Genomic DNA, 27,877 nt, shown 5'->3' with positions numbered 1-27,877 from the left:
TGTTTTTTTTGAGATGGAGTTTCACTCGTCTCCCAGGCTGAAGTGCAGTGGTGCAATCTCAGCTCACTGCAACCTCTGCCTCCTGGGTTCAAGCAATTCTCCTGCCTCAGCCTCCTGAGTAGCTGGGATTACACACGACTGCCACAATACCTGACTAATTTTTGTATTTTTAGTAGAGATGAGGTTCGCTATGTTGGCCAGGCTGGTCTCCAACTCCTGACCTCAGGTGATCCACCTGCCTCAGCCTCCCAAAGTTCTGGGATTAAAGGCATGAGCCACCATGCCCAGCCTCAAATAGTCCACTTTAAGGACAGCAGCTGGTTTTAGTTTACCGATGTATTAGTCAACTCTGCTATAGTAACAACCAATCCCCAAATCTCATTGCTTACTATGGCAAACATTCCTCTGATTCCTGTGACACTCAGTGGCTGCAGGCCAACTGCTGTAGCTCAGCTCCATGGAATGGCTTCTCTGTGGGAAACATGTTCTCATGGCAGAGGGAAGAGCATGGGGCAACCACACATGGCTCTTCAGGCTTCTGTCAGACACAGGACAGCTCATGCCCGCTCACATCCCTCTGCATCGGGAGCAAGGAAGTACACTCTCCCGGGGGATGGGGTGGGCACTGCAAGAAGTTACAGCTACAGGTCAGGATGGATAAACTCCTATACCCTATAACAACAGCCCAACACGCTAGAAGATTTTCCAGTTTAAAAGACATAAAATCCTAAAATGTGAAAACTGCAGAAGAACTCAGAGGCCACTGTCCAAGTCTGTCACAGTCCTCCATGTGGCAAAGATGAAGAAAACTGGCAGTCTTTTTAGGGGTGCCAGGGATCTCAGTTTGTATGGTCTTTATAAATGCAGAGCAGGATGTGGCTTTCTGCCCCCATTTCACCTCGAGGCATCTACAGCAACCCTACCTGGCTCCCCTCTGTATTCATGAAGTAACTTGAGACCAGGGTCTCTCAGCTTTAAGCCTTGGAATCCTATGCACAGTTTGTTTGTGTGGAGATGTGCAGTTTGAGGGGCAGCCTCTCTAAGGTATCGAACTCCACAAAAGTTCAGAAACATGTCACCGGATCCTGAATTCATCTCCACAGACCAGGGTGTCACTCAGGTCAGCTGCTGTGGTAACTGCAGCAGATGGTCCCTTTAGAGATGGAGTCCAAGGATGTCATGGCCAAGACAGAGTTTTACATCAGCTGAGGAAAGTGAAGACCAGCCAGAGAGGCTGCAGTTCGGCGAAGCCAGAGGCTCCTCCCCACCATGATGCTAGGCAGGACTATCTCCAGGGTGACAGAAATAAAGCACTGGACTCCAGCAGTATGTCCAGCTGATTCAGGTGTGCTAGGTTCCCAGCAGAGGAGGGTGAAGGAGGAGATCCAGGGGGCCTGACTCAGTCATCTTATCTGGTGCACCTTTCTCCCCCGGAGATAATTCTTGCAAAAAGGAGAGCATCTTACACAGACCAAAAATGCTGGCGTCAGGGCTTTTACAAAGTACCTGCCGTGAACACATTTAAAAGAGAGGGCATTAATTGAATTACAATTTTAATCATCCATCCATCTTCCTAACAACATTCAAGGTGAGCCTTTGGATGTGAGTCAACATGAAAATGCAAGTTTAGCACAGTTATTTGGTTGTTCACAAATCTAGCAAATTAGCATGACATTCTCATCCTTACAACCTAGCCAGAACCTTTAGGCCAGTTCTTCGGCATCATGTATGTCTGTGGCTAAATTCGAAATAAAACTATAGAACATAGTTTCATTCATTAAACATTCAGTGGTAAGCCAGGCCCTGTGCTGAAAACACAGAGATTAAAAAACAAAGACACACATCATCATCTTTGTTCTTAAATTCAGTCCTAGAAGGGAGGGAGATGAGGAACCAATTAATGACAGCAAGGCACAACTGCAGAAGCATTTGTGAGGCACAGCACTATCCCAAGGAGGCACGATTCCCTCTTCGGGGAAGGAAATCAAAAAAGTCTTCCTGGAAGATGCCATGTCTGAACTTGGCTTTAATTTGGAGAAGGGGTGGTGATGGGGGTTGAGGAGCCAAAGCCAGGAGGTACAAGTAACCACAAAGTTTGCTGGCTAGGGCACAAAGAAAAAGGAGTGAGGCAGGCTGGAGAGGCAGGCAAGGCTTTGGCCTCCGGGGATAGGGGTGTTGCATTACTCAGTGGACTGGGTTTGGGACAGAGGGCCTATTTCGTGGCTCCACCCAGTTGAGGGTCTAAAGTTGCCAGAAACCAGTCCTGCGTAGCCTTCTGCCTATGGCAATAGTTTTAAAGGTAGTAACTTCCAACAGCATTTACATTTTCTGAGAAGCATGAAATTGGTTTCCTCCAAGCATCAGTCTGTTTTCTATTCAGATTTCTCCTACTCTCCTGAGTAGGGCAGAACCCAGGCCTTTAAGGAATTCTGGGTAATTTGCTAATAACTGAGAAAATGAGCAGCTGAAAATTTGTCCACAAACTAGAAGAAGAAAGATTTGGGACCAGAGAAAAACACCACTAAAGGTATCAATCAGATCTCGAAAAACCTTTCCTTTATGTCTACCAAGCCAAAGCCAAGGCATTAAGACTAGCTGGACACCCCCATCACATCAGTCAACCCTTCACCAACTCCCATCCAGTCTGCCTCCTAAACCTCCTTCTAATCCACCTCCTCCTATTTCAGGCCTGACCACTGAACAGTACACTTCAAATCTTTACTCTTACTCTGTAATTTTTCTGGGGGAAGGGGGAAGACGAGGTCTCACTATCACCCAGGCTGGAGTGCAGTGGTATGATCATAGCTCACTGCAGCCTCAAAATGCTGGGTTCAAGTAATCTTCCTGCCTCAGCCTCCCAAGTACCTAGGACTACAGGTACACACCACCAAACCTGGCCAATTTTTTAAAAAACCTTTTTTTGTAGAGACAGGATCTCGCTTTGTTTCTCAGGATGATCTCTAACTCCTGGGCTCAGGTGATCTTCATCCTCAGCCTCCTAAAGTGCTGGAATTATAGGTGTGAACCACTATACCCAGCCTACTCTGTACATCTTTTAAAATCTTTTAAATTTTTAAAAAGCAACCCTGGTGTACACCACGATCAGGATAACGTTTACGCTTCTTAGCAGGGCCTTCCTGTATGACCCTAACTTAGCTTTCTAGCCTCATTTCCTACCACATCCAACCACTCTCTTTACACTAATACATTGGGCTATTTTAGCTTAAGCGCAAAAGCATCTGCTTTTCTCTGCTTTGCTTTGCTCAAAGCTTAAGGAAAAGTAGTCCAAGCGTCAATTTGCAGATCTGCTGAGGGCATTCCCTTATAGTCCAGGAACACCTCACAGCTGCTCTGAGACAACTGCCAAACCCCACTTGCTGCCACTGTTAATGACAAAGATGCCCTCCTACAGCAGGACTGCCCTGTGTAGTTCACAACAGCACTTGAACTCCTAGCCTCCCATTAGCTCTCAAATAACCTGAGAAATGTGTGGGCCAAGTATTACTCCTGTTCGAGAGATGAGGAGCAGCCCCGGAGAGGCAGTGTGTACTTCCTGTAGCCAGTAAGTGATGATGGGTCTGACTTCAAGAGCCAATGCTCTCTTCAGATGACAGTATCAGGAGCCAGGACGATGGTATGCACTCGATATCCCAGCTACTTGGGAGGATGAGGCGAGAGGACTGCTTGAGCCCAGGAGTACAAGACCACCCTGGAGAAGATAACCTGTCTCTATCATAAAAATAATTAAAAAAAAAAATTTAGAGGCTGGGTGTCGTGGCTCACACCTGTAATTTCAGCACTTTGGGAAGCTGAGATCGGTGGATGGCTTGAAGTCAGGATTCGAGACCACCCTAGCCAACATGGCAAAAACCCCTCTCTACTAAAAATACAAAAATTAGCCAGGCATGGTGGTGTATACCTGCAATCCCAGCTACTCAGGAGGCTGAGCAGGAGAATTGCTTGAACCCAGGAGGTGGAAGTTGCAGTGAGCCAAGATCACGCAACTGCATTCTAGCCTGGGTGACAGAGCAAGGCTCTGTCCCAAAAAACAAAAAAATGTTAATTGGATGTGGTGGCTCAAACTTCTAATCCCAGCACTTTGGGAGGCTGAGTAAGGTGGATTGCTTGAGCCCAGGAGTTCAAGACCAGCCTGGCTAACATGGTAAAACCCTGTCTCTATTTAAAAAAACAAATTAAAAATAAGAAAAAACAAAAGAAACAGTATCAGGAGACACAGGTATAGGTACAATTAGGAAAAGGAAGGCTGGCTGGGTCCAGCGGCTCATGCCTGTAATCCCAGCACTTTGGGAGGCCAACAGGGGTGGATCACCTGAGGTTAGGAGCTTGAGACCAGCCTGGACAACATGGTGAAACCCCGATTCCATTAAAAATACAAAAATTAGCCAGGTGTAGTAGTGGGTGCCTGTAATCCCAGCTACTCAGGAAGCTGAGGCAGGAGAATTGCTTCAACCTGGGAGGTGGAGGTTGCAGTGAGCCAAGATCATACCACTGCACTCCAGCTTGGGTGATAGAGCGAGACTCTATCTCAAAAGGAAAAAAAAAAAAAAAAAAAAAAAAAGGAAGGCCATCACAGCAGCCTTCACGTACATGTACAAAAGCTAGGCAGCTTTTCCCTTCTCAGACCAGCCTTGTTTATCTTCCCTGGTCTGGAGTGTCATGGCTGTGGGTGGTGCAGTGCACTATCATCACACTAGAGCGTGTGTTTGACCAATGGCTAAGTTTAAAGGGCCAGGCCAGTCTCCATGGCTGTTGTGCTCAGGGCAGAAGGGAGGGGCGTATGAGGCAATCAATCCACAGTGGAATGAGAACCTGACTATACTCCTGGGATATTGCCTGAGTGATATGGTTTGGCTCTGTGTCCCCACCCAAATCTCATCTTGTAGCTCCCACGATTCCCATGTGTTGTGGTAGGAACCCAGTGGGAGATGACTGAACATGGGGGTATGTCTTTCCTGTGTTGTTCTCGTGATAGTGACTAAGTCTCACGAAATCTGATGCTTTTTAAAATGGGAGTTTTCGGCTGGGAGCGGTGGCTCACGCCTGTAATCCCAGCAGTTTGGGACGCCAAGGCAGGTGGATCATCTGAGGTCAGGAGTTCGAGACCAGCCTAGCCAACATGGTGAAATCCTGTCTCTACTAAAAATACAAAGTTAGCCGGGCGTGGTGGCACATGCCTGTAATCCCAGCTACTCAGGAAGCTGAGGCAGGAGAATTACTTGAACCCAGGAGGTGGAGGCTACAGTGAGCTGAGATTGCGCTACTGCACTCCAGCCTGGGCAACAAGAGCAAAACTCCAACTCAAAAAAAAAAAGGAGGAATTTTCCTGCACAAGCTCTCTCTCTACCTGCTGCCATCCACGTAAGAGGCGACTTGCTCCTCCTTACCTTCTGCCATGATTGTGAGGCTTCCCTAGCCACATGGAACTGTGAGTCCATTAAACCTCTCTTCTTTGTAAATTGCCCAGTCTCAGGTATGTCTTTATCAGCAGTGTGAAAACAGACTAATACACTGAGCATCTTCCCCAGTCTACTCGGCGCCATGAGGTGACTCACCTGTGGTGCTGTAGAACCTGCAGCAAGGTGCTCTTGGCAGGCACCCGGTACAGTTCTGCCCTGTCCTCATCCTCAAAGTAGACCTGCAAGATTAACAGAAGGGCAAGAGTCAGAGATAAAGCACTTCAGCAGCCTTAGGCACGCTGAGGCTAAGCCCAGGGAAAATTAAAAAGATGGCAACGGTTACTAGTTGAACGCTTCCTTTATACAGTTGTATAGCCAGGTGCTTTGCATTTAGTCCTCCTCATGCCACTGTAAGAGAGACCATTATCAGTTCCATTTTCCAAAGACAGAACCAAGGCTCAGAGAAGGAGAATAACTTGTCAACATTACCCAGCTAGTAAACAGAGGAGTCAAGACTCAAGGCCAGGCCTATGTAGCCTTCCCTTCCCTAACAATTCCAACTAAAGCCATCAGGTATGTGAAGGAGAAAGCTATGATGGCTCAGAGCAGGGGAAGAACCTGAGGAAGGTAAGAAAGACGTCCATACAGGATGTCAGAGCCCAAGCAGGGTGAGAAAGACATCTGCACAGCAAGCTGCCCAGGGTGTCAGAGCAGGACCAGTGCAGGAGGGCATCCATGCTGGGGGCCAGCCTGAGCAGGGGAAGAAGCACTCCCTTGTAAGATGGCTGCCTAGGGTGGGGTGTCAGAGCCCATGTCGGGTGAAAAGGGTATCCATGCACGGGCAGAATTAATATGGAGTATACAGACCCAACTAGGGTGAGGAGGATGACCACTCATGGTAGGGGGTGGACTGTTATGGGGGGATCAGAGCACAAGCAGGATGAGGAGGGTGTCTGTGTAGGGTGGTTAAGCAGTGCAGGATATCAGAGTCTGTGCAGGGGGAGGAAGGCACCCACACTGGGGTGGCAGCCTATCATGGGGAGTCAAGAGTCCAAGTAGGGTGAGGAAGGCTCCACATGGGAGAGGGGCCAGTAGTGATAGGATGGAACTGATCAAACAAATAAACATATTAAGAATAATAAAGTCAGGCTGGGCATGGTGGCTCATGCCTGTAATCTGAATACTTTGGGAGACTGAGGTGGGTGGATCACCTGAGCCCAAGAGTTCACGACCAGCCTGGGTTATATGGTAAAACCCATCCCTACTAAAAATATAAAAATTAAGCACAGTAGTACATGCCTGTGGTCCCAGGTACTTGGGAGGCTGAGGTGGGAGGATCATTTGAGCCCAGGAGGTTGAGGCTGCAGTGAGCTAAGATCTCACCACTGCACTCCAGCCTGGGCAACACAGCTAGGCCCTGTCTCAAAATAAATAAATAAATAAAAATAAAAATAAAAATATAGTCATCATTGCAAATACAGAAAGGTAGAAAAAAATCCTGTGGGTATTGGATTAGAGTTGGAGATACCAATGACATGTCATGGTTTTATACACACACACACACACACACACACACTCTCTCCCAGATGTGACACTGACACACGCCCCAGCTGTGGCACTGAGAAAGCACTGAGGCAGTAAGCCTGCCTCTCTACCCACATTGTATTAATCAATACACTTATTGCACAGAGATCTTGGCTTCTAAATACCATTCTTCACTAGAAAGAAACAGGGCTCCTTGGGGAAAACAGCTGATTCCAAGAGTTGGGGCAAGGAAAACACATTTGAACCTATAACATCTTGTGTAAGAAAGCAACCACTTAAAAAATAGACACAAGTCAAAAGGACACAGAAACAAATTAGAATAGATTCCCCCGGCCCAATCTGGGATATTTCGAGCATAAAAGAAACAATCACAGTATTAGATTGTAACTCATTAAATAAAACAAGAAACTATAAATCCACCAATATAAATAAATATGTTGAAGGTCTGATGAGCAATTTACACCATTTCAAAGGATCTCCCTATAAAACACTTATTAATCATAATGAGAAAGTAACTGTACAGTAGAGAAGGCTGGCAGACACCAAATCAATCAGGTGATCAGAGTGAACATCATCAGTAATGGGGCAAATGGAGATCACGTGATAGTGCAATGAGAATACAGCATCACTTCTGTAATATTCCAGGCAAATATGCATAATCCAGGCAGGGTGCAATGGCTCACACCTGTAATCCCAACACTTTGGGAGGCCGAGGCAGGCGGACCATTTGAGGTCAGGAGTTCGAGACCAGGCTGGCCAACATGGCAAAACCCCATCTCTACTAAAAATACAAAAAATTAGCCAGGCATGGTGGCAGATGCCTGTAATCCCAGCTATTCGGGAGGCTGAGGCAGAAGAATCACTTGGAGCTGGGAGGTAGAGGCTGCAGTGACCCGAGATTGTGGCACTGCACTTCAGCCTGGGCAACAAGAGCAAAACTCCATCTCAAAACAAACAAACAAACAAACAAATATGCATAATCCAAATCTAGTCAGAAGGAAACACCAGACAAACCCATACGGACAGACATTCCACAAAATAAGTGGTCTGTAATTTTCAAAGGTGTTAAGATCAAGGAAGTGTGCTGCAGTTGAGTCACATGATCACAAAAATATGAATAAAAAAACATTTTTTAAGTAAAAAAAAAAATGGAGGAAAAACTGAGGAACTCTTCCATACCAAAGGAGACTAACGGGACATGATCACTAAATACAGTATGTGATTCCGAACAAAATCCTTTTGCTATAAAGAATTTGTGAAACCCAAATGGAGTCTGAGGGTTAGATGGTAGCAGTGAATTAATGCAAATTTCCTGCTTTGATAGCTATATGAGTATTATAAAGAAAAATGTCCTTGTGTATAGGAAATACACACTAGTATTCAGGGGTAATGGGACATCGGTTGCTGTCTTACTCTTAATTGACTAAAAAGAGAGAATTCTTTATACTGGAAATTTTGATTTTTTATTTAAGAAATCCCAACAATGGAATGTTACTTAGCCTTAAAAAGGAAAGACATTCTGGCTGGGCATGGTGGCTCACGCCTGTCATCCCAGCACTTTGGAAGGCCAAGGCAAGTGGATCGCTTGAAGCCAGGAGTTCGAGACCAGCCTGGCCAACATAGCAAAACCCTATCTCTACTAAAAATACAAAAAAAAAAGTTAGCCTGGCATGGTGGTGCATGCCTGTAATCCCAGCTACTCAGGAGCCTGGGGCATGAGAATCACTTGAACCTGGGAGGCAGAGGTTGCAATCATCTGAGATCACACCACTTGCACTTCAGCCTAGGTGACAGAGCGAGATTCTGTCTCAAAAACTAAAAATAAATAAATAAAAAGAAAATTCAGGCTGGGCGTGGTGGCTTACACCTGTAATCCCAGCACTTTGGGAGGCTGAGGGGAGTGGATCACTTGAAGTCAGGAGTTCCAGACCAGCTTGGCCAATAGGATGAAACCCCATCTCTACTAAAAATACAAAAATTAGCCGGGTGTGGTGGCAGATGCCTGTAATCCCAGCTACTCGGGAGGCTGATGCAGGAGAATTGCTTGAACCTGGGAGGCGGAGGTTGCAGTGAGCTGAGATCGCACCACTGCACTCCAGCCTGGGCAAAAGAGCGAGACTGAGTCTCAAACCAAAAAAAAAGGAAATTCTGACACATGCCACAATATGTATGAACCTTGAAGACATTATGCTAAGTGAAATAAGCCAGACACAAAAACTATGATTCCACTTATACGAGGCACTCAGAGTTTCAATTTGGGATTATGAAAAAGTTTTAGAGATGGCAGGTGGTAATAGTTGCACAACAATGTGAATGTACTTAATGCCACTAAACTGTATACCTAAAGATGGTTAAAATGGCAAATATTATGTCATGTATGTTTCACTATAATTTTCAAAAAAATAAAGCAGTCAATTCTTACCCACTCTACCAGCCTTCCCATCCCACCCCCTACGCCACAAAAAAAAAAAAAAATTCCATAGAGGAACGAAATAAAAGTTCTCTTACCTCCAAATTATCAGGGCAGTATTTTTGCTCTAGGTCCCAAGAGGGTGTTTCACCAAACATCACCATTAGATGATCAATAAACCTAAGGATAAAACATGTACTTTCTGGGTATCAATAACTCATGATCTGTTTTCCCACATCAGTTCCCAGACACTCATTCAGAGATATCTAGAATGTATAAAACATGAAATGCAGGTTTAACCCATTTCACAGCAGTACCCAAAATGTGTATATGTATCACTTGCTCTATTATGACATAATTTTCTTTCTTTTTTTGGCGGGGGACAGGGTCTTGCTCTGTCACCCTGGCTAGAGTACAGTGGCGTGACAACAGCTCACCGTAGCCTCGACTTCCCGGGCTCAAGCAATTCATCTACCTCAGCCTCCTGCATAGCTGGGACTACAGGCACATGTCACCATGGCTGGCTTTTTTTCTTTTCTTGTAGAGACAGGGGGTCTCAGTATGTTACCCAGGATGGTCTTAAACTCCTGGGCTCAAATGATCCTCCGGCCTCAGCATCCCAAAGTATTGGGATTACAGATGTGAGCCACGGCACCTGAATGACAGAATATTCTCTCTTTTTTTTTTTTTTTGAGACAAAGTCTCACTCTGTCACACAGACTGCAGTACAACGCCACAATCTCTGCTCACTGCAACCTCCACCTCCCAGGTTCAAGCGATTCTCGTGCCTCAGCCTCCAGGCAACTGGGACTACAGGCATGCATCACCACGCCCGGCTAATTTTTTTATATTTTTAGTAGACACAGGATTTTGCCATGTTGGCCAGCCTGGTCTTGAACTCCTGGTCTCAAGTGATCTGCCTGCCTTGGCTTCCCAAACTGCTGGGATTACAGGCATGAGCCACCGTGCTCAGCAGACATAATTTTTTTAAAACCGATTCAGGCTTAAAAACATTTCTGGCTCATGCCTATATAATTCCAGCACTTTCAGAGGCCAATGTGGGAGGATCATTTGAGCCCAGGAGTTCAAGACAAGGCTGGCAACATATAGAGATTCTGTGTCTACCAAAGAATTTAAAAATTACCCAGATGTGGTAGTGTTCACCTGTGGTTCCAGCTACTTGAGAAGCTGAGGCAGGAGGATCACCTGAGCCTGGGAGATGGAGGCTGTGATGAGCCATAATCACACCAATGCACTCCAGCCTGGGTGACAGAGCGAGACCTGGTCTCAAAAAAAAAAATTACAAAAACATTTTCTTACACTTAGCCTCATTCTATGCATTAACCTTTTGAAATTACCAATTAAGTTGGCTAGTTTTATATATATGTATACATATTTGAGACAGAGTCTTGTTCTGTCGCCAGGGCTGGAGTACAGTGGTGCAAACTCAGCTCACTGCAACCTCTACCTCCCAGGTTCAAGCAATTCTCATGCCTCAGCCTCCTGAATAGCTGAGATTACAGATGCCTGGATAGTTTTTTTTTTATTTTTAGTAGAGACGGAGTTTCACCATGTTGGCCAGGCTGGTCTCAAACTCCTGGCCTCAAGTAATCCACCCAACTCGGCCTTCCAAAGTGCTGGGATTACAGGTGTGAGCCACAGCGCCCAGCTTCTATATTTTTTTCTAATAAATATTCACTTAAATTGCTATGCATGTACTGCCTAAAATGACTTCATTTTTCACCAGTGATGTGTACCACTCTTTGGCAAACACAACACTGTGGCATGATGATGAGACTTTTGTCTGTCGTTGCAAACCTAGTTAGTCAAGGTTCAGTCAGCTACAGGATAGAGAGGTTATTATCAAGCCAGATTGTGTGAAACCCTATAAACTATTATCCTCCCTTCTCAACCAAAAACCCACTTGTCCTACTGCCACAAAAACAGAGAAAGCATGCAAGCAAAAGCAGAGGGCTCCTGGGCAAGTCAGTACCTGGAGTCCTCATGAAAAGCAGAGATGAAGTCCGACTGGGCATACTCTGGGTACAGAAAGAGCACAGGCCAGCTCAGCCTGCCCTGGTCATCTAGACTCAGCCTGGCTCCATGGGGGTTCTCAGAGCTGAGTCCATCCAGGAAAAGCTCACCTAGACCTTCTGAGGCTGAATCTTCATCCTCACAGGCAGCTTCAGAGAGCCTGATATTCCTAGCCTGGATTGAAGACAGAAACACACATAATGCATACCTTATTGTGTGGGAAGATGCAAACCCATTTTACTAAATAAAAAAAAAAAAAAAAAACCATAACACCTGGCTAATTTTTTTTTATATTTATTTTTATTTTTTGTAGAGATGGAGTTTCACGATATTGTCCAGGCTGCACGACTAACTTTAGTTTTAATTTAATTTTCTCCATCTGTACCCTGAATGAACATGGACAACTAACTTTAATATACCAAAAGTTAAAAAAAAAAAAAAAAAAAACACAACAATGCAAGCTCCCTGAGGGCCAGCTCTACACGTAATCCATCTTCATTATTCCTGAGGCCTGGCGCATAGTAGGTACCACTTATTTAACTCACTTTCATTGGGCATCTATCTTGTGCTGGACCGTGTGTCACAGAGAACTAGACATGGTTACCTGCTCTCAAGCCTCTGCTCAATATCAAGTGGTGAGACAGCTATGGAAATAATGACAATATAAGGTAAGAAGTAGAACCGTGGAACTGCAGACCATGGAATAATTAATTCAGCCTGGGGGCTGGAGGTGACTGAGCCATGCTAGGCCTTGAACAATGACTTTTAAAAGTAGAGAAGTTGGAAGGGAGGGGCACCTAGAAGGGAGGAAGAACATTCCACTCCAAGGAGCAGCATGTGCAAAAGCATAGAAAAGATCAAGAAGGAAGCCTGTACAGAAATGTCAAATGCTTCAGTTTAGCTGGGACATGGAATATACTAGAAAGAATGTGCACTGACTGATTCTTGACTGTCTTTTAGAAATGGGCATAAATCAAGGGTCTGAAATAATAGGGGCACTTCTTACATATGTGTGCAGGGGTTCCTAAGGTTAGCACATGAGGGGAAATGACATGCAATTAAAATTAGATGTGATGATATCACTCTAAATTACAGGTTGGCAAACTTTTTCTTAAAGCATTAGATAAGAAATATTTTAAGAGTTCTGGACAATGGTCTCTGTCAAAATTAACTACCCAACTCTGCCACTGTAGTGTGAAAACAGCCATAAGTAGTGCATAAACAAATAGGCAGGGCTGTGTTCCAATGGCTACAGTTTGCTGACTCCTCCCTTAAGCCATTAGTACTAAAAATACAGCATACATGGCTCTGTGCACTGTTGAGAGTAATTCCTATGTATGTTAAGTTTGAGATGAAGGATTACACTAAAGGAGAGATCCAAAAAAAAAAAAAAAAAAGTATGCAGGCAAATATCTGGGTGTCTGGGCATCCTGTATTCTACATTTAAGAAAATGAATAAATCCCTCACTGTGAATGAGAATTAGATGGAAAATCTGGAGTATTTTAATCTGTTTAATGTGATAATACATGTAAACAGATTGCTGTGGGGAGAGAATAGTGGAGTACATTTTAGCAGTGTTAAGTTTCTTACAGAACATAAATGGGTGCATAATTTAACTGAACAAATAATGAAACAAAAGACCTCTCCTACAGTCTCCCAGTAGATATTCTCTCTCCTTGTTTGTGAAGACCAAACAAGCTCAAACAGGTGACTTCCTAGGTAACAAGGTTAAAGCAAGATTTGGGTCAGACTACATATATTTCAAAATACAGGAAAGAGAACGGAGGGTAGGATTTTGTTGTTGCTGTTGTTATTATAGGAGCAACATCCTAAAATGTCAGGCTTTCTCAAGATGCAATATAACCCAGTGGTTAAGAGTAAGAACCTGGCTCTAACACATGTTAACTGTGTAAGGTTTCTTCACCTCTCTGAAACTATTTCATTATCCAGCAAAACAGGAGCAAGACAACCCATTTCAGAAGGCCATTGTGAAGGTTAAATAACACTCAACCCAAAGCAGGTATTCAATACAGTAGTGTCCCCTTATCCATGGTTTCGCTTTCTGCAGTTTCAGTTACCAGTGGTCAACCATGGTCTGAAACAATTAAACAAAAATTCCAGAAATAAACAACCTGTAAGTTTTAAATTATACACTGTTATGAGTAGCATATGATGAAATCACAGGCTCTGCTCCTTTGTCCAGTGCATCCACGCTGTTGATACCCACCTGTTAGTGAGTCACTACCCGACTCAATGATCAGATTGACTGTCACAGTATCACAGTGCCTGTATTAAGTAACACTCATTTTACTTATTAAGGACCCCAAAGCACAAGAGTACTGATGCTGGCAATTCAGATATGCCAAATAGAAGCTATAAACTACCTCCTTTAAGTAAAAAGGTGAAATTCCTCAATTAAAAAAAAATTGTATGCTGAGATTGCTAAGATTTACGGTAAAAGCAATCTTCTATCTGTGAAATTATGAAGAAGGAAAAAGAAATTCATGCTAGTTTTGCTGCTGTACCTCAAACTGCAAAAATTATGGCCACAGTATGTGACAAGTGCTTTAGCTAAGATGGAAAAGGCATTATATTTGTGGGTGAAAGACACAAACAGAAATGTATTCTGACTGATGGCAATCAGGTTTGGTACTATTTGAGATTTCAGGCATCCATTGTGGATCTTGGAACACATCTGCCTCAGATAAGCGGAGATAACTGTACATGTCACTGACATCAACACATGCACACAAAAGAGAGAGCTGACTGAACCGGGGTGGCCTGACAGACTCCTCTGTCACAGTGCTTTACCACAGTAAAAAGAACATGAACAAATTCCTTCAGAACATAACAAATTAATGAATTTAGCAGGACCCTAAAAACCTAAGGTTTGAGAACTCACCTTGATGGCCTGAAGTAAAGCCTCATTCTGATTCTTCTCCTTCTTTTCTTTCAAGTTGGCTTTCCTCATATCCCTCTGTTCAATTCGCTAAAAGTGAAATTTAGATGCATCAGCTCTAGAGACCTGAGTTCCTCTTCTATTGTCCCCAGCCTGCTCCTAAATTATCATCTCTGGTCTCTATCCAACCCAAGCTCCTGTGTTAAGGAATACCAGTGGCCAGATTCGGTTCAATAAACATTTACAAAGTACATGCCGGAAGAAGTTTAAATCTACTTCCTGTACCCAAGGAACTCATAGTCTACTGAGAGGTTGAGGGGTACAGGCAAGTGAAGAGCCAAGTATAACAGGTAGATTATGTACTACTCTGGTGGTGTGAACCGAATGCTATGAAACACAGCCTGGGTGATAGAGACCCTGTCTTTATAGGTTTTTTTTAAAAAGTTATAACCACCCTAGTGGGTATGAAATGGTATCTTACTACGGTTTTGATTTGCATTTCCTAATTATTAACGATGTTGAACATCTTTTCATGTGCTTTTTGGCCATTTGTGTGTCTTTGGAGAAGAGTCTATTCACATCCTTTGCTCATTTAAAAAACTGAGTTACTTGTCTTATTACGAGTTGTTTATATATTGCAGATAAAAGTCCCTTATGACTTATGACTTACAAATATTTTCTTCCATTCTGTGGGCTATTTTTTCACCTTTTTTTTTTTTTTTTTTTTTTTTAGGTAGAGACAAGGTCTCATTTTGTTGCCCAGGCTGGTCTTGAATTCCTGGCCTCAAGTGATCCTCCTGCCTTGGCCTCCTAAAATGCTAGGATTATAGGTGCAAGCCACTACACCCAGCCCCTTTTCACTTTTTTCTTCACATTTATCTTAACTCAACCTTTTCACTTTTTTGATGGTATCCTTTGAAGCAAAAAGTTTTACTTTTGATGAAGTCCAATCGATCTACTTTTCCTTTTGTTACTTGTGCTTTGTTTCATATCCAAGTTCATGAAGCTTTATATCTATGTTTTAAGAGTTGTATAGTCTCAGCTCTTACATTTAGGTATTAGATCCTTTTTGGGTAACTTTTTACATAGTATGAGGTAAGTTTCTAACTTCATTCTTCCACATGTGAATATCCAGTTGTGCCACCATCACTTGTTGAAAAGATTATCTCCCTATTGAATGGTCTTGGCACACTTGTTGAAAATAAATTCCCCCATAAATGAGGGTTTATTTCTGAGCTCTCAATTTTATTACATTGAGTTATATGTCTACTCTTATGCTAGTACCACAATGCCTTGATTACTGTAGCTCTGTGGTATGTTTAGAAATTGGGAAGTGCCGGGCGTGGTGGCTCATGCCTGTAATACAAGCACTTTGGAGGCCAAGGCGGGCGGATCACCTGAGGTCAGGAGTTCAAAACCAGCCTGACCAACATGGTGAAACCCTGTCTTAAAAAAAAAAAAAGAAAAGAAATTGAGAAGTGTGAGTTTTCCAATTCTGTTTCTTTTGTCTCTCATGATTGTTGGTTATTCAGAGTCCCTTGAATTTCTGTATGAATATTATGGTCAGCCTGTCCATTTCTGCAGAGAAGTCAATTGGACTTCTGATACAGATTGCATTGAAATTAGCCAGATGTGGCATTATATGCCTATAGTCCCAGTTGCTTGAGAGACTGAGGCAGGAGGCCTGCTTGAGCTCAGGACTTTGAGGCTGCAGTGAGCCATGATCATGCCACTGCACTCCAGCCTGGATAACAGAGCAAGATCATGTCTTAAAAAAAAAAAATGCACTAAATTGATACACTAATTTTGGTATATTTGCCATCTAACAATATTAAGATCTAATCTATGAACATGGAATGTCTTCCTATTTACTTAGGTCTTTAATTTATTTCAACAATGTTTTTTGTATTTTCAGAGTATAAGTTTTAGCTACTTTTGTTAAATGTATTCCTAAGTATTTTTTGATGTTATTAAAAATTGAATTGTTTACTTAATTTCATTTTCAGAGTGTTCATTAAAAATCTATAGAATACAAATGATTTTTGTGTATTGATGTTGTTTCCAACAAGCTTGCTAAACTTATTAGTTCCAATAGTTTTTTAGTGGATCCCTTAGGATTTTCTATATACAAGGTCATGTTGCTTGCATATAGATGGTTTTACACCACTACTTCTCTTCCACTCTTTCATTTTTGAAGAATAGGTTTGCTAGATATAGAATTATTAGAGTCTTTTTCTTTTAACACTTTGAATATGTCATTTACCTGCCTTTTAGCCTTCATGGCTTCTGATGAAAAAGCTGTTAATTTTCTTTAGGATTTTCTGTACATGAAGCATCATTTTTCTCTTGCTGCTTGTAAGGTTCTCTTCTTTGTTTTTCAACAGTTTCATTATAATGTGTTTAAGTGTAGATCACTTTAAGTTTATCCCACTTGTAGTCTGTTAAACTTTTGGATGTATCCATCACTGCTTTTCATCAAATTTGGGACGTTTTTGGCCAATATTTCCCCAAGTATTCTTTTGCCCATTTCTCTCTCTCCTCTCCTTCCAGGACCCTCGTTATGCCTTTGTTGGTATGCTTGATGGCATCGTACAAGTCTCCCTTCATCCTTATTCTTTTTTCATTCTGTTCTTCAGACTGGATAATCTCAACCAATACATCTTAAGTGTAATGATTCTTATTACTATCTGCTCAAATGTGCTGTTGGGCCCCTCTAGGGAATTTTACATTTCAGTTATTGTACTTTTCAACTACAGAACATCTGTTAGGTTCTTTTTAGTAATTTCTCTTTGTTGATATTCTTTATTTGGAAAGACATCATTCTCATTCTTCTTTTTAGTTCTTTAGACACTATTTCCTTTCATTCTGAGAAGATATTTAAATTAGCTGGTTTAAAGTCTTTGTCTAGTAAGTCCCATGTCTAGCCTTCCTCTACCTAATGACTAAACAGAGATTTCCCTAAACATCTAGATCAAATAAGTCTTTCGATCTTTGTCAAGAGCCTTTGTGTATATGTTGAAGCACACTTTTAGCATTCACCCAAGCAGTTTACAATTCTACCTTAGCCTTCACTTCCTGCTTCCAGAGACTCTGAGAGCTTAGGATCTACTCAGGTCTTTCCTGAGCATGAGTATAACCCTGGGCACATGTGTGACCATCTAGATCCCCCTGGAGCTTTTCAAAGCCCCTATAGAATTTCATTCCCTAGTTTTTCTTTTTAAGCTTTATCATGTGCCTATTGTTTGCTCCAAGTGCTATCCACTGCTTCAGGTTCTGCAATCTTTAACAATTGCCTCTAATTGTTTTTGACAAATTCTCTCCCACCTTTTCATTCCCCCTACTTTCTGGCCCTATGTAAAAAAGCTTTTCATACTGGGTAAGCTCCAAGTCAGGTCATATAAAAATAGCCCTGTGAGCAGGGTCTTCCAGGGATCCACCAGATAGTCAAATCATGACAGTTCTTTGGGGACAAGGCTTTGAAAGAGCTTTAACCCTGTTCTGCCTCCTCTGGTGGCTGCAGGCTGCTCATTTTCACCATGACTGTGGGCTGCTGGCTTTCAAGGCTACTGTGGAACTCGGGAGGAGGAGATAATAGAGCAAGTTAAAATGCCACAAAGGGCCAGATATAGTGGCTCATGCCTGTAATCCTGGCATTTTGGGGGCCAAGGCAGGAGGATGACCTGAGGTCAGGAGTTCACGACCAGCCAGGCCAACATGGTGAAATACCAATTCTACTAAAAATATAAAAATTAGCTAGGTGTGATGGCACATGCTTGTAATCCCAGCTACTTAGGAGGCTGAGGCAGGAGAATTGCTTGAACCCAGGAGGCAGAGGTTGCAGTGCGCCGAGATCATGCCACTGCACTCCAGCTTGGGCAACAGAGCGAGACTCTGTCTCAAAAAAAATAAAAATAATAAAAATAAAAGAAAATAAATAAATAAAATGCCACAAAGCTTGCTGTTCTTACTAAGGTTCCACCAATTTTCTTGAATAAACATGCCCCAGATTGCTGCAAACCTCTGGTTCATTTCCAGTCATAGGAAAGTTGATTCTGACCATTTTTGCCAGTTTCCTCATTGATTTTATGGAAGAGAAAATTTTTGAAGGTCTTTAGTCCACCACTGTGACTGACATTACCCATCTCTATTTTTTAAATACTGGTTTTATTAATTACTGAGAGAGTTGATATTTCCACCTATTTGTGGATTTATCTCTTCCTTCTTCGGCTGTCAAGTTTTGTGTCATGCATTTTGAAACTGTTACTAGGTGCTACACATTTAGAATTGTTAAATATTCTTATAAGCTGGTCCTTTTATCATTAAAAAAATGCTTCAATGGCTGGGCACAGCAGCTCATGCCTGTAATCCCAGGACTTGGAAGACTAAGATAGGAGGACTGTTAAGCCTGATAGTGTGAGATCGGTCTGGGCAACATAGTGAAACCCCATCTCTACAAATTTACAAATTGAAAAAATAAAAAATTAACCTGGCATGGTGGTGCATGACTATAGGTCAAGCTACTCAGGAGGTTGAGGCAGGAGGATCAGTTGATCCCAGGAGGTCAAGGCTGCAGTAAGCCATGATCATGCCACTGCACTCCAGCCTGGGCAATAGAGCAAGACTCTATCTCAAGAAAAAAAAGAAAAAAAGCTTCACTTCATCTCTGGTAATACTTGCTACCTTGAAGTCTATTCTGTCTGATATTAATATAGCCACAAGTCTGTTGGCTACATATGCCAAGCACATAGGAATCCAGAATCAATCTGTACTCAGACATAGGGGAATAATTCCCTATGCTATTCAGCAAGCAGTGTCACCTAGACTTAGTATCAGGCTTCTGGCCCTTGAAATCTCCCTTTAATTGTGACTGTCCCCAGTAATCCTCTAGACATTCATTCCTGTATGTGCCACTTTCAAAAATTCTGGCCACACCCAATTACCTGGGCTCAGAATTCTGTTATTAAGCCATCTGGGTCCATAGAGATCTACCTTTTCTACCATTTCATATGACCAGAATGACCTCTGGTCATTGCTAATATGTGACATTTCTGGCATATAATAGCTAAAATGATGATAAAAACAGTAATAATAGCAGAATATCATCACTACCCAAAATAATATCCAACATTTAAAGAGCACTTACTCTGTATATGTTCCAGGTGCTATTTAAAAAACATTACTTATGTTAAACCATCTAAACTATATAATAGCCCTATAAGGTAGTAAGTATTTTAATTCTCCTTTTACTAGTGAGGTAGCTAAAGTACAAGGAGATCAAGAAGTTGTCCAAGTCACACAACTGTCATGAAGGGAGTCTTCAAATTCAGGCAGTAGCTCAAGTCTAAGCTCTTAGCCACTGTGCAATACTTCCTTACATGCCTGTTAATAGAAAGCCAGAACTAGTCTTAAGGTCTCTTAATTCCTGATTTAGATCTGTCTTCACTGTTTATACTACAGAATGGGAGTATAAAATATATATTGAGAGTCTTTAGCTGGCCCCAAACATGTAACACTGTTATGTGACTGTATATAGTAATAGTATCTAATTTTGCCCTAGATAAGACATATCCCCATGCAGACTGATGGGAATACATTCTGAAAAATGTACAATCATTGTTGTACAAGCATCACAGAATGTACTTATACAAACTGAGATGGTATAGCCTGCTACATACCTAGATTATATGGTACAGCCTATCACACCTAGGCTACAAACCTATATAGCACATAACTACTCTGAATACTGTAGGCAACTATAACACAATGGTAAGTATCTGTGTAGCTAAACATATCTAAACACAGAAAAAGTACAGTTAAAATAGGACATTATAATCTTATGGGACCATAGTAATATATGCAGTGTTCCATCACTGAATGAAACACTGTTATGTGGCACATGACTCTGCTAAGCTATACACACCATCTCTCCTTGCTTACCTCTATATCACACTATAACTGTTTGTTTGTTTACTTGTCTGTGTCTTCCACAGAGTTCCAAGAGTAGGGACTAGTTTTGGGTTTTGATTTTTAAAAGTTTACAATGACTTGAAAGACACAATCTTGGGAATGCTAATTAATGCTAATTAGCAAATACTAATCCAGCTGCTGACAGTCACCAACCTTCAGCTTGTCTGCTTTAGCCCTCATTTCCAGAAGCTTCTTCTCTGTGGCATCTATCTGCAGTCCCTCATCACACCAGTTCACGGCCTCAGCAAAGTGTTTCAGTTCCAGATGGCATAAGGCACCTGCAGAACCCAGAACCCTTAGCATCCAAGAACAATATGCACAGAAAGAGCCTGCTTTGAGCAAGATCTCCCAGCCCCACCAATTATCAGCCAGCCCCACCAACTATCAGCCAGCCCCCTGGAGGCAAAATGGAGGATAATGCCCTTATACTGCAGTCCCCAGACAAAGAAGAATATTTTTTGTAACCTAGATCAGAAAAATCCCTAAGGTCCATTTAGTTCAAAACTGCTCAATGTCTCCCTGGTATTAAGGGCTCTTAAAGTAGGAAAAGCTATAACTTAGTGGCAAAGAGAACAGACTTTGAAACCAGACAGATCAAGGCTAGAAATCTGGCTCTGTCATTTACCAGCTAGACCTTAAACAAAGGACCAAGCATATTCAAGCTTTAGGTTCATCTGCAAACAAGAAGATTAAACCATCCCAGATGATTTTTTAAATGGAGAGAGACAGCAGAATTTGCTTCAGCTACTCATCAAGGCAGTGGCAAGGCCAAAGACAATAGGTCTCTCCTAATTTTGTTCTTTATGGCTACCAGTTTAAGTTGCCTTTCCCCCATCACAAAAAAAACTTTAAATGTTATCATGTACATCTTTCTCCAGTTACCCTCTTTAGGTTTTCCACAGAATTTCAAAATATAAGAATTGTAAGGGCTTAGATGTCAACAGAATCTAACCTCATCTTCCAGAGATGAGCAAATTGATATTCAAAGTGGTGTCTTGCTAAGGTCACATTGTAAGTTAAACCAACAACTGAATCAAGGATTACAAACTTCCAGCCTGAGGTAAATTCCACAGAACTACCTAGATTCAATTTATCAGCCAATCTTTGTTCAGTACCTTCTTTTCCTGCAGCTGAGGGACATGGATCTGCCTACTGCCCTTAACCATGAACATTTAAAAAGGCATAATTTTGATAAAGCATTTTAAGCTGGTCCATGGGGATGCAGGGAAGATTAAAATGTGATGAATAAATTAAAGTTTGCAAAGCACCTATGAGCTTCTCAAAAAAAAGGTGAAGTATAAAAGTAATAAAAGCACTATTATTACATAGAAAGGTCAGACTACAAGAGAAAACATTATCTGGGAACATCTCAGCACCAGAGTGCTCAGCAAAGGTCCCATAACTTATCTTTTAATTAACATTAACATGGCATTTAAGACCTTGCCTTTCAATCAGCTAATTTGGAAAAAAAAAAAAAAACAGAATGTGGCTTTTGCAACTGCTTTGTTTTAATTAATTTTATTATGTATTAATTTTAAATAAGAGGTTTCTACTTCTCTACAAATTCTTAAAACATAAAGGGTTAAGTCATTCTCTGAGGAATTCTCTTAAAAGTGGCATGTTGCTGTTGATAAAGAATAGGAACTTAATACCCAGACTCCAAAAATAAGATGACTTTATTAGTATCCTAGCACCTTCATATCGAAGCTTTAAATGTCAACTTTTTGGTGCAGTGAGTGCTAGCTTTTCCATAACGACAATCATACTGCAGTTCTACAAGACTTACCTCTTATTATTGCTTTGAGGTGGCAGGGTTTTAGCTTTCTGGCAGCTGTCACATCATTGAGAGCAGAACGAAAATTGCCTAACAAAACACCGTTTAGTAAGAGAGAGGAGTTTTGAGATCAAAATTTTATACGTAGTGACAAAGGCACTCTTGTACAATCTTGGAGAAATACAAATGACAGCAACTGTTTCTAGAAAAAATATAGTTGTACTCATCAAGAGCCTCAGAAATATCTATAACATCAGGCAATCTACAGAATTGTAAATGGCTAGTAAGCACATGAAAAGATGTTCAACATCACTAATGATTAGGAAATTAAAATTAGAAATTGGCAAAAGTTAGACAAATAGTATCTAGTGTTAGAGAAGATGTGGAAAGGGGCACTCTTAGGGTAAATTAGAAAGCAAATTAGTATGTACTTTGTACATACACTTTGACCCAACAATTTTCTTCTGGAAAATTATCAAAAACACTTGAACAAATATGCAAGAATAAATGTAAAAGCACGCTAACTACAGCATTACTTTAATTGTGAAAAGCTGGGAGATAACCCAAATATCCTCAATTTGGTAATGATTACACAAATTATGGTAAATCCATATTATTGAATATTATGCAGCCATTAAAAAGAATGAGATAGATCCTCCTGTAACAGACATGGTAGGATGTCTGTTCTATACTGTTTTAACTGGTGGTTCTATGAGTATAGAAGAAGTCTATTTTTTAAAAAAACAAACCTAACTAAATATATAGACACATACATATATATTTGTAAGTGCATAAAAAAAAAAAAAGATATGCAATCATACACATATCAGTTGTCCAAACTAGGAAGCCATGAGGTATACGTCAACATTCTGGAGTATACTGTAATTATTACCTAATGGTTTAGGTATGTACCTAAATCTCTAGTCCAGGGGTCAGCAAAATATTTTGTAAAGGACCAGATAAATATTTTAGGTTTTGCAGGCCACATGTGGTCTATTGCATGTTCTTCTTTGTTTTATTACAATTATTGAAAAATGTAAGAAACATCTGGGGAAGTGGCTCACTCCTGAAATCCCAGCACTATGGGAGACTGAGGTGAGAGGATTGCTTAAGACCAGGAGTTCAAGACCAGCCTGAGCAACACAGCAAGACTCTCTTTCTACAAAAAAAAAATTAAAAAATTAGCTGGGCATGGTGGTACATGCCTATAGTCCTAGCTACTCAGGAGGCAGAAGTGGGAGAAATGCTTGAGCCCAGGAGTTTAAGACTGCACTGAGCTATGATCACGCCACTGCACTCCAGCCTGAACAAAGTAAGACCCTGTCTCTTAAAAAAAAAAAGATATATATGGAACATTTTTAGTTCATGGCAAGCCAAGGGGCCAGAGGTAGACTCTGAGTCATAGTTTGCCAAATCCTGCTTTAGTCTAATGAATAATCAAAATTGTTTTGTTTTCTGAGACAGAGTTTCACTCTTGTTACCCAGGCTGGAGTGCAATGGTGCGATCTCGGCTCACCACAATCTCCGCCTCCTGGGTTCAAGCAATTCTCCTGTCTCAGTCTCCCAAGTAGCTGGGACTACAGGTGCACACCACCATGCCCAGCTAATTTTTGTATTTTTAGTAGGGACAGGGTTTCACCGTGTTGACCAGGATGGTCTCGATCTCTCGACCTCGTGATCCACCTGCCTCAGCCTCCCAAAGTGCTGGGATTATAGGCATGAGCCACCGCGCCCGGCCAATAATCAAAATTATTAGAAAAATATTATGACTTTGTTTTTACATTATTTATAAAAACCAAAAAGACTAACAAAGCAAAGAGTATAAATAGTGGCATGTCCAAATGATGCAACTTTAGCTATTAAAGTAACATTCATAAATGACTTTTAATGACAGGTGAAATTGCTTGTTATAAAATTAAGTGAAAAAACTGAATATGAAACTGGAAGAACAGCAGGATCTCAACCATGGAAAAATGCACATGAAAGTGATCCAAGGACTTTTAGTTAAAGGAGGCAGATTGAACACATACATTTAACTCAATCCCCACTCTCTCACCCATAAAGACAAAGAAAATGAGAAGAACACAGAACACACTCTGAAAGTTGGAAAACAAAGGGACAAGTAACAGATGTATCAGGCTTAAGAAAACTAAATTCTAAACCAGCAGAGGGAAACCCCAAAAGCTACCAAGCTGTACTGCAGAAACTACCAAGTACTCAGGACTCAGGAACTGACGGCACCAGGTACCTCTGGGGGGCAGAGGGTGAAGGTGGGTTGAAAATCTACTTAAGAAGCAGACAGATTCCCATGTTCCTTACCCCTCTGATGCACCAGTGACCTACTCCTCACTCCTCCCCATTCCTCCAGGTGGAAGACTAGAGGTTTGCCCTAGTAGACAATAAAACAGTGGCTGTCTGCTGATTCAGTAAAAGAAATACTAAATATTGAGCCCTTAGTCCTCTTCTGCTACTTGGTTCCCAAAGTACCAGCAGCCAGGATTTCCAAAAAGAGAAAAAAGTAAAAAAGAAAAGAAACAGATCAAAGAATTCAAGACAATTTCCTAGAAACATGAGTTTCCAGACTGAAAAGGACCACTGAATACCCAACACAAGGCACAGTATTATGAAATTTCAGCAGACCAGCCCCACAGTCCTACGTCCTCTCTAAACTCTGTGATAACAAACAGGGGTCTAGGCTGGATGCAGCGGCTCATGCCTGTAATACCAGCACTTTGGAAGACTGAGGTGGGTGGATCGCTTGAGCTCAGGAGTTCGAGGCAAGCCTGGGCAACACAGCGAGACCTCTGTCTCAATTTAAAAAATAAATTATTAAAAAAACAAAAAACACAGATCTAACATAACCAAGACTACTCACCAGCAATACTACTTAAATAATAATCATTTCCCAAATTTACAACTACAGAACCCTGCATCATGTTAGTATTACCTGAAGAGGAGATTTAAAATTTGAGAAACCCAGGGTGAATTTCTTTTTTTGCAGGTTATCACAGTGTCTTTAACATGTTAATGTATACTGCAAATCTCTAAGAAGGAGCATTTTCCAAACCTCCTCATCCTCCTGGATGGAGTGGCTCACGCCTGTAATCCCAATACTTTGGGAGGCTGAGGCAGATGGATCACTTGAGCCTGCATTCTAGACCAGCCCGGGCAACATGGCAAAACCCTGTCTCTACAAAAAAATGTAATAAAGTAAAAAATATGAATAAATAAATACAAGAGTTAAAATTCCTCATCCAAGCAACTTTTTAGAAACAGGGTCTCACTGTCCGGTGGCATGATTATGACTCCCTGCAGCCTTGAGCGATTCTCCTGCCTCAGCCTCCTGAGTTAGCTAGGCACCACCATGCCTAGCTAACTTTTTTGTAGAGACAGGGTCTCACTATGTTGCCCAGGTTGGTCTTGAACTCCTGGCCTCAGCCTCCCAAAGTGCTGGGATTACAGGTGTCAACCACTGCACTCAACCAAAAAATATTTTTACCTCAAAGGTCCCATAGAACGCTCTGAGATATTCTCCCTTAGATTAAAACAGCTTCTCTCACCTAAAGATCTCTACTGCCTTAATCCTGCTAGCATCCTTGAGAAGAAGATAAAAGGCCAGAAGAACACATTTTTTGAGAGAGAAGTCCTTGGGCTCAAAAATCTCAGAACATACTGACTCATACTTCAAAACACCTTACTAGAGTGACCAAGTCACTTTTTGGATTCAGAGAGTAAAAATTATACAATCCATCCTGTTTCTCTTTTCATGACAACTTGGAAGAACAGAGTTCAATCAGAGTAAATTACCCTTAGTCTAGGTTTCTGTGATAAACAGCCCCTCATCTTCTGATGCTCTCAAACCTCCACTAACCATCATAATAGCTTTTATCATAAGTTTATTCTTCAGAAAGCACTTAATAATGAAATAAATTACCCAGATAGTACTGTGCTGCTGCCCGGTTGGTATAAAGGACAGCATTCAAATCAGGATCTGCACATTTCTTCTTTAATCCTTCAGTGTAGGAAATCACAGCTTTCTTGTAGTCTTTTTCTTTAAAGTAATCGTTGCCCTCATCTTTATAGGTCTTGGCCTGTTCTGCAAAGAAGAGGACAAATAATCACTATTCCACACTTTTAAAAAGGCTCCTTTTCCACACTTTTTAAAAGGCTCATTAAAAATAGATTCTAAATCATGCAATAATGTACTATATGATACACCAAAGTGAAGAAACCAACAGGGAAAGGAAATTCAATGTTATGATAAAGATGGATATCAACATGGACAAAGTCACACAAATTTAATGTTAATTCCAAATATCTTACAAGGTAGATTACCCAGAAAAAGAAGCATAAAGGAGAAATGCATACTCATCCTAGCTATTGAAAAAAAGAATTTTTTTAATCACTGAAGAAATCAGTGAGGGGCAGGGGGATTGATTATACTTCTGCTTTTGCTCATGCTGTTTATTCTGTGGAGTTCAAATTCCCTTCCTCACCCTAGTAAAAGCCTACAAAATTACAAAGAGTCAGCTCAAATTTCCTATCTACTGTGAATCCACTCCTGCCCCTTAAAGTCTTCCAACAGGACCCAATACAGCTGTAGTATAACACTTACATGTTGACATTTATAGCACAAGTTTGTCTTGATTCTTTAAGACAATGGGCTTCTCACTGATCCTGACCTTGGAGGGTGGAACTGTGTCTTATTCATCCCTGTATCCCCAATTCCTACCACTTAATAGGTATACAAAGAAGTCTGTTGGAATGAATAGTGACAAGTTAGCTCAGGCTAACTACTTCTTGTTAATCAGTCAGAATCCTTCTAACCCACACTTTATTTCAATTCAATGGAAACACAAAACAAATTATTAGTCATGTTAAGATACCTTCTAGAGAACGATCTTCATCAAAAATAATTGATTGGAGACAAGCCAAGTCAGGATTCTCCCTGGGGTCAATTTCTGATGGTGCTTTCTTCATAAATAGGGGGACCTTTTCAAATTCCTGGAAATGGTAAAGAATGAACTACATGAAAAAGCTTTTCTACTGAACAGATCCAATTCCATGACTCAAAGTTTTTTCACTCATCATGATTTTCAAATCATCATAGTTAGCTTATCCATTCAGGCCTCCGCTTCCCTTCTGTAAAATGGGAATGGGGTGTAATGATCTCCAATGATTGTTTTAGTTCTCACATTCTACAAGAGCGGCAGGAATTACCATTAATTAAGCGCCCTTATGTTCTTGGCACTTTACCAACTGTGTCTCATTTCATCTTTGCTATTGGTGCTATAGTTCGGGCAATTTTACAGATGAGGAAACAGGCTCAGAGAAGTAAAGTAACTGATCCATATCAGAGCCAGTAAGCGTGGTTCTTAAACGTACTGACAGCTTAAGAAGCAACTCAAAACCTCGAGGCCGATTTTCAATACTCAACTAGAAACCAGCCATCCGCTGGCAGCGCGAGGGATCTGAGATTGAGAGGCGCCCCCAAGCCCGGGTGCCCCACGAGTCCTGACGACGCCCCTACACACGTGCGGAGACCCCAGGACCGCCCACCTCCTCCCACTGGTCCTCATGAAAGCCGCCACGGTAAGGCTGGCTCTGGAACTTGTCCAGGAACGAGTCCATGACGTCGTCTGAGGTGGGCTCCTGCTCAGGTTGCTCCATAGCTGACGCCCTACACTCCAGCCCGGGTCCCTGCGCCGTGAAGCAAGGAGCTCCTTCCGGCGGCGCAGGTGCCCTTCCCTCAATCCTCCGGGCGGCGCAGGCCCGCGCGCTTTGGGTTCCGCCGGCTTGGGGCGCGGCCGGACGTGGCCGAGACCGATAT

The 27,877-nt window shown here is 41.8% G+C and overlaps 1 protein-coding gene across 2 annotated transcripts; it reads right to left on the bottom strand.

Moving 5' to 3' along the window:
* On the bottom strand, positions 1 to 27,777 carry TTC4 (tetratricopeptide repeat domain 4). Of its 2 annotated transcripts, none has more exons than XM_021667682.2 (10): positions 27,607 to 27,777; positions 26,934 to 27,051; positions 25,982 to 26,143; positions 22,060 to 22,137; positions 20,427 to 20,551; positions 14,310 to 14,396; positions 11,366 to 11,580; positions 9,471 to 9,552; positions 5,574 to 5,656; positions 1 to 1,506 (listed from the first exon to the last, which is right to left on the bottom strand). In XM_021667682.2, the coding sequence occupies exons 1-10, from the start codon at positions 27,715 to 27,717 to the stop codon at positions 1,404 to 1,406; spliced, it is 1,164 nt and encodes a 387-aa protein (XP_021523357.2). In that variant the 5' UTR covers positions 27,718 to 27,777; the 3' UTR covers positions 1 to 1,403. The 2 variants fall into 2 exon arrangements, with proteins under 2 accessions (XP_021523357.2, XP_064228464.1); XM_064372394.1 differs by lacking the exon at positions 27,607 to 27,777 and adding an exon at positions 27,485 to 27,573.
* Positions 27,778 to 27,877: the final 100 nt, after the last annotated feature.

The sequence above is a fragment of the Aotus nancymaae genome, unplaced genomic scaffold, assembly GCF_030222135.1.
Source record: "Aotus nancymaae isolate 86718 unplaced genomic scaffold, 86718_ANA_hifiasm-v0.15.2.pri h1tg000007l, whole genome shotgun sequence".
NCBI lineage: Eukaryota > Metazoa > Chordata > Mammalia > Primates > Aotidae > Aotus > Aotus nancymaae.
The sequence above is the reverse complement of the archived record's forward strand: the minus strand, read 5'-3'. Positions and strand labels throughout refer to the sequence as shown.